Source organism: Hemiscyllium ocellatum, unplaced genomic scaffold, assembly GCF_020745735.1.
Source record: "Hemiscyllium ocellatum isolate sHemOce1 unplaced genomic scaffold, sHemOce1.pat.X.cur. scaffold_3940_pat_ctg1, whole genome shotgun sequence".
Classification (NCBI taxonomy): Eukaryota; Metazoa; Chordata; class Chondrichthyes; order Orectolobiformes; family Hemiscylliidae; genus Hemiscyllium; species Hemiscyllium ocellatum.
This window is the reverse complement of record NW_026868755.1, coordinates 2501-9304: the sequence shown is the minus strand read 5'-3', so window position 1 is coordinate 9304 and position 6804 is coordinate 2501. Positions and strand designations below refer to the sequence as shown.

Below are 6804 nucleotides of genomic sequence, written 5' to 3'. Positions count from 1 at the left end.
TGGGGGGGGAGGGGGAGGACAGCGAGGAGACGGTGGGGGGGAGGGGAGGGGAGGACAGTGAGGAGATGGTGGGGGGGAGGGGGGGAGGGGGAGGACAGTGAGGAGACGGTGGGGGGAGGGGGAGGACAGCGAGGAGACGGTGGGAGGGGGGAGGGGGAGGACAGTGAGGAGACGGTGGGGGGGGAGGGGGAGGACAGCGAGGAGACAGTGTGGGGGGGAGGGGGAGGACAGCGAGGAGACGGTGGGAGGGGGGAGGGGGAGGACAGCGAGGAGACGGTGGTGGGGGGTGGGGGAAGCGTCACTCGTTGCGGGACCCGCGCCCTCTGACCTCCCGAATGAGGTCTGACCGTCAACCGCGAGGCCACACGCAGTGGGTTTGGCCAGAAAAAGAAAGATGGCTCCAGTGGTGGGTGGGTTGGGTAAACCTTTAATAACCCGTAACGACGCGAGGTTAGTGGTGGGGGGGGGGGGGGGGGTGAATGTCTGCACACACCCCACACCCGACTATCGGAAAGATACCCCACCACGTTGAGTCCAATTCCCCCCCCAACTCCACCGACGTCTCTGGATTTCGGGCCTTCTTAGAGGTTCTGGAAGCTTCCGGAATGCCGAAGGGGCTGGGGGGGTTGGGAGTGGTGGGGGCGCCCCCCTACTCTCAACCACACCCTTTTCCTTCCCCCCCCCCTCCTCCCCCCTCAGGCCTTGGCGTCCATCTCGTAGATTTCCACGATCTCCTCCACAATGGCGTCCATGATGGATTTGGTCACTCCTTCACTGAAGACCTGTGTGGGGGGAGGGGGAGGGGGAGGGGGAAGGGGTGGGGGAGGGGGAGGGGGAGGGGGAGGGGGTGGGTGGGCGCAAAGAGACCATTCGCCTGTCGTCAGGTCAAGTTCGGATTCGCCAGCGGTGCCCCCAACCCACCCCCTCCCCCTCCCATCGCCCGGTCTCACCCTCGACCCCGGTCAAAGATGGGGTTGACCCTTGCCCTACCCAATAAACACCGGAACCTCCTTTGCCCCTCTCTGTCAACCCAACAGGCTGGAGGAGGAGGGGCTGAATGGCCTCGTGTTCCCATGTAACAGGCTGGAGGAGGAGGGGAGACGTGGGTTCGGAGGTGCCTCGACTCACCTGCCACCAGGTCCTCTCCCCCGCGCCGTCCCCGGGCACCTCCACCCCGTAGCAGAGGAGGGCGAAGTAGAGGGCGGCGATGGCGACGTGCTGGGGAGGGTACCTCAGGCACACGGTGCCGTGGTAGCTGTCACGAAGCGCGGCCCAGGCAGTAACCGCGACTGGCGTCCGCTCCCACACGTGACTGTTCATCCAGTTCTTCAGCGAGACCAGGTAGTGCAGGAGGTACTGGCGGGAGAGACAGAGGGGGATAGCAGGGAGTCAGAATGGCAGGCCCTTCCAGGGCGCGCTGTCCCTCCCTCACCGCCAGCGCCTCACCCCTCCCTGCGCCCAGAGCTCCGCACTCATAATCGAGATCGCTCAGACAGCGAATGCTCGGCTGAATTTCACTGATCAGAATCTAACCATCGCCCCCTTGACGTTCAATGGCGTTACCGTCACTGAATCCCCCTCCCCCCACTATCAACATCCTGGGGGTTACCGTCTCCAACGAGAGAGAGAGAATCTAACCATCGCCCCTTGACGTTCAATGGCGTTACCATCACTGAATCCCCCTCCCCCCACTATCAACATCCTGGGGGTTACCATCTCCAACAAGAGAGAGAATCTAACCATCGCCCCCTTGACGTTCAATGGCGTTACCATCACTGAATCCCCCTCCCCCCACTATCAACATCCTGGGGGTTACCATCTCCAACAAGAGAGAGAATCTAACCATCGCCCCTTGACGTTCAATGGCGTTACCGTCACTGAATCCCCCCTCCCCCCCACTATCAACATCCTGGGGGTTACCGTTGACCAGAAACTGACCCGGACCCAGCCCCATATCAATCCAGCGGCTCCAAGAGCAGGTCAGAGGCTGGGAATCCTGCAGCGAGTAACTCCCCTCCCGACTCTCTCCCCCCAAAGCCCTGTCCCACCATCGACAAGGCCCGAGTTAGGGAGGGGGGAGGGAATACTCCCCACTTGCCCTGGATTGGGGGGGGTGGGGTGGGCCCGCCAACACTCGAGAAGCTCCACCCCCCGAGGGAGCTGGGCTCATTAGCAATGCCCGGCTGAGCTCCAACACTCCCTCCCACCCCCCCCCCCCCACCTATACAGAGAGTGTGCAGCGATTCTCCCCCGACAGCACCTTCCCAAACCCGACCCCTCTAATACCACACTCCGGAAGGACGAGGGGGCAGCAGACGTTGGGAGGGGCAGCGCCACACCCCTGCAAGTTCCCCTCCGAGACCTCCCCCCTCCTGCCTGACATGCCTTCCCGACTGGGGGCAAATCAGGTCCTCGCGAAGGTCGTCGTCATGGTGACCATTCCCCCCCACCCCTCCCCAACACCCCAAGGCTAGGCTCTGAATGTCCTGACCTGTGGAGCTCCCCTTTCCTTTCTCCGCCACCTGTGACGTTATGATCACTATTCCCGGCTACTGGAACCAGCTGGGCCTCACCAGTGGGTTGGGGGTGGGGTAGGTGGGGTGGTCCGGTCAAGGGGACGAGAGTGGTAATGACAAGCTGACAGACCTCCTGAGGGTGACGGTGAGGAATGCCCAGAGAGGGAGGCAATCCTGTTGCGAAAACAGAGGGAGATCTATCTGGACCCGATCGCAAGAATACCAAATCGCAGAAGACACACTTTGCAAAGCACAAGGAGGACTCTCATGGGGGAGGGGGTGGGAAAGGGGGGAGGGGGGGGGGTCCATGCCAAGGAACGGATCCGGCCTTGGAGCAAGGAATCGAGGGCAGAGACTGAGGAGCACTCGCAATCAGAGACTGTTGCTAGTCAGGTCACAGAGGCGGGAAGACGGAGCCGGTGTGAAATTTGCGGCCAGGTAGCGGGTTTGAGGAGGGAAGGGGCGGGGAGGGGAACGCAACGGACGAGAGGTCTCAGAGCTCTGAGGGACCCCCACCCCTCCCCATCCACGCTCGCGTTCGGAACTGCAGCACCGCTCTCGGGCCGGAGGTGAGGGGGGGGGGGGGGAGGACGGGTAGATGCCGCGCAGACCTTGTGGGGATGCTGGAAGGAGACTTGGAAGTTGAGGACCCTCAGCATCAACAGCTCGCACTGCACCACGCTGTCCCGGAGTTCCCAGAAGCAGGAATCCAATTCCAAAGGTTCGGAATGGGGGTTCAGGTACCTAGAGGGGAGAGGCGGAGAGAGAGAGACAGGGGAATCACTGTTGGGCTGGGGGGGTTCCTAATGCAGGGAGGAAGCCTCCCTCAGCCTGTCACCCCCCCTTCCCCGCCTCCATCAGTGAAACAGACCCTTCGGCCCATCCCGTCCGTGCTATCCTAACCTAACCCAGTCCCCCCGTTCCCCAGCCCTTGGCCCCATCTCCCCCTAAACCCTTCCTATCCATGTCCCCCCCCCATCCTTTTAAATGTTGGCATTGTACCAGCCCCCACCACTTCCTCTGGCAGCTCGTTCCACACACGCACCACCCTCTGGGGGGAAAAGTTACCCCCCCTCTCACCTTAAACCTACCCCCCTCTAGTTCTGGGCTCCCCACCCCAGGGGGGAAAAGACCTTGTCTATTTACCCTATCCATGTCCCCCCCCTCCTCATGATTTTATAACCCTCTATAAGGTCACCCCCTCAGCCTCCGACGCTCCGGGGAAAACAGCCCCCGGCCTGTTCAGCCTCTCCCTGTAGCTCAAACCCTCCAACATCCTTCCTGTAGCGGGGGGAGACCAGGATCGAACGCGGTATTCCCAAACGTGGCCTCACCGATACAGCCACAACATGACCTCCCTGGATTGTGTAGAGGGCGCTTTACTCTGTATCTAACCCCATGTCCCTGGGAGTGTTGGGACAGTGTAGAGAGAGCTTTACTCTGTACCTAACCCCCTGTCCCTGGGAGTGGGGGGACAGTGTAGAGGGAGCTTTACTCTGTATCTAATCCCTGTCCCTGGGAGTGGGGAAGAGTGTAGAGGGAGCTTTACTCTGTATCTAACACCCTGTCCCTGTGAGTGGGGGGACAGTGTAGAGGGAGCTTTACTCTGTACCTAACCCCCTGTCCCTGGGAGTGGGGGGACAGTGTAGAGGGAGCTTTACTCTGTATCTAACCCCCTGTCCCTGGGAGTGGGGAAGAGTGTAGAGGGAGCTTTACTCTGTATCTAACACCCTGTCCCTGTGAGTGGGGGGACAGTGTAGAGGGAGCTTTACTCTGTATCTAACCCCCTGTCCCTGGGAGTGGGGGGACAGTGTAGAGGGAGCTTTACTCTGTATCTAACCCCTGTCCCTGGGAGTGGGGGGACAGTGTGTAGAGGGAGCTTTACTCTGTATCTAACCCCCTGTCCCTGGGAGTGGGGGGACAGTGTAGAGGGAGCTTTACTCTGTATCTAACCCCTGTCCCTGGGAGTGGGGGGACAGTGTAGAGGGAGCTTTACTCTGTATCTAACCCCCTGTCCCTGGGAGTGGGGGGACAGTGTAGAGGGAGCTTTACTCTGTATCTAACCCCTGTCCCTGGGAGTGGGGACAGTGTAGAGGGAGCTTTACTCTGTATCTAACCCCTGTCCCTGGGAGTGGGGGGACAGTGTAGAGGGAGCTTTACTCTGTATCTAACCCCCTGTCCCTGGGAGTGGTTGATGAGGGGAGCGGAGGGGGGAAGACTAACCTGTGACACACGTTGATAATGTCCGTTGCCCGGAGGTGCTGTTCCTCCACCTTTCCTGCCAGGTAGATGGCTGCCATAGCGACCAGGTAAGGGTCGTAATTCCGCACCGAGGTCGCCTGGAAGAACCGGTGGTAAACTGTGCAGGCCGTCGCCATGGGAACAGAGTGCATACCCAGTTTCACACCTACACAACACAACAGCAATCACCGCAGTGGCCAGGGGGAGGCAGTGTACAGCCCACACACCCTCTTCCAGCCCGTTGCACAGGAACACGAGGCCATTCAGCCCCTCCTCCTCCTGCAGCCTGTCTCCAAATCCCCTCCCTCGATATCCTCAGGCACTAGGCCGCTCTGGGTGACCAACGCTGAGAGATGAGCTGCATTCACCAGTCCACCCCTCAACCATACTCCCACCACCCGGGAGTGTCTCACTGCTCCAAACCAGAGATAGGGAGGGGGGGTGTAGGGGGGCTGGAGGAGGGGACGGGGATAGGGAGGGGGTGTAGGGGGGCTGGAGGAGGGGACGGGGATAGGGAGGGGGTGTAGGGGGGCTGGAGGAGGGGACGGAGATAGGGAGGGGGTGTAGGGGGGCTGGAGGAGGGGACGGGGATAGGGAGGGGGTGTAGGGGGCTGAAGGAGGGGACGGAGATAGGGAGGGGGTGTAGGGGGCTGGAGGAAGGGACGGAGATAGGGAGGGGGTTGTAGAGGCTGGAGGAGGGGACGGAGATAGGGAGGGGGTGTAGGGGGCTGGAGGAGGGGACGGAGATAGGGAGGGGGTGTAGGGGGCTGGAGGAAGGGACAGAGATACTAAGGGGGTGTGTCTTTGTCACAACTATGTCTGCCCCATATTCTGGAGACTCCCTCCCTTGTGATTCACACCATGAGCAACGTCCTCTCCCCGTCTCTGGGTCTTTACCCCGTTCCCCCCTCTATCCCGTCTCCCCCTCTGGGTCTTTACCCCGTTCCCCCCTCTATCCCGTCTCCCCCTCTGGGTCTTTATCCCGTTCCCCGTCTATCCCTGACCTGACTCAATGATGAACCGACAAACCCAGAAGTGGGCTTTTGCCTCAAGCGCTCCAGAAACAGGTACGGAATTCTCGCTCGGCTCATCGGCAGCAGATGAGGTCCCCTCCATCTTCATCTCCATCTCCCAATCCTTCCTGTACACTGGAGAGAGGGAAAGGGGAGAGAAGATGGTTACCTCAGAGAACTCGATCGATCGTGTCAACGGGCCGAGAGGTGGCAGATGGAGTTTAATCGCGAGGGGTTGCATTTTGGTCAAACAGTCAAGGGGCAGGGGTTACAGCAAGACCTTGGGGGCCATGTTGGAGAACAGGGAGCCCCAGGGAATTCTGGGATGTCATGCTTTGAAGTTGGCGTCACGGGGAGACAGGGCGGGTAAGGCGGCGCTCGCCTCCATCGCTCAGAGCGTTGAGTGTAGGAGCTGGGGGGGGAAGGTCAGGTTGGGGGTTATAGAGGACATTGGTGAGGCTCCGTCTGGAGCAGTGTGTCCAGTTCCCGTCTCACCGTTACAGGAAGGACATTATTCACCCGGAGAGGGTTCGGGAAGGGATTTACCAGGACGTTGCCGGGGATGGAGGGTTTTGAGTTTTATGGTCTTTTCCCCCTGGGGTGGGGGAGTCCAGAACAAGAGCTTTATAAAATCATGAGGTGGGACATGGATAGGGTAAATAGACAAGGTCTTTTCCCCCTGGGGTGGGAGAGTCCAGAACTAGAGGGGGGTAGGTTTAAGGTGAGAGGGGGGGAAAGGGACCTGAGGGGTAACTTTTCCCCCCAGAGGGTGGTGCGTGTGTGTGGAACGAGCTGCCACAGGAAGTGGTGGGGGCTGGTACAATGACAACATTTAAAAGGATGGGGGGGGACATGGATAAGAAAGGTTTAGGGGGAGATGGGCTGCGATTTGGGGCAGGCGTGGGACTTGGTGAGTTTGGATTAGGCCGAAGGGTCTGTTTCCATGCTGTAGGACTCGACAAATTGAACATCACAACTCCCACAGCTCCCACTCCCTCAGCACTGACCCTCCCACAGCACCCACTCCCTCAGCT

At 60.3% G+C, this 6804-nt stretch overlaps 1 protein-coding gene across 2 annotated transcripts in view; it reads right to left on the bottom strand.

Moving 5' to 3' along the window:
• Positions 1-411: 411 nt before the first annotated feature.
• Positions 412-6804, bottom strand: part of ccnq (cyclin Q) — an 8368-nt gene continuing 1975 nt past the window's right edge. For both annotated transcript variants that reach the window (XM_060823216.1, XM_060823215.1), the window contains exons 2-6: positions 5762-5905; positions 4740-4923; positions 3128-3260; positions 1129-1356; positions 412-782 (exon numbers count right to left, since the gene is read on the bottom strand). In XM_060823216.1, the coding sequence (XP_060679199.1) occupies positions 696-782; positions 1129-1356; positions 3128-3260; positions 4740-4923; positions 5762-5885 (756 nt within the window). In that variant the 5' untranslated portion in view covers positions 5886-5905 and the 3' untranslated portion in view covers positions 412-695. The remainder of the gene's footprint in view (positions 783-1128; positions 1357-3127; positions 3261-4739; positions 4924-5761; positions 5906-6804) is intronic.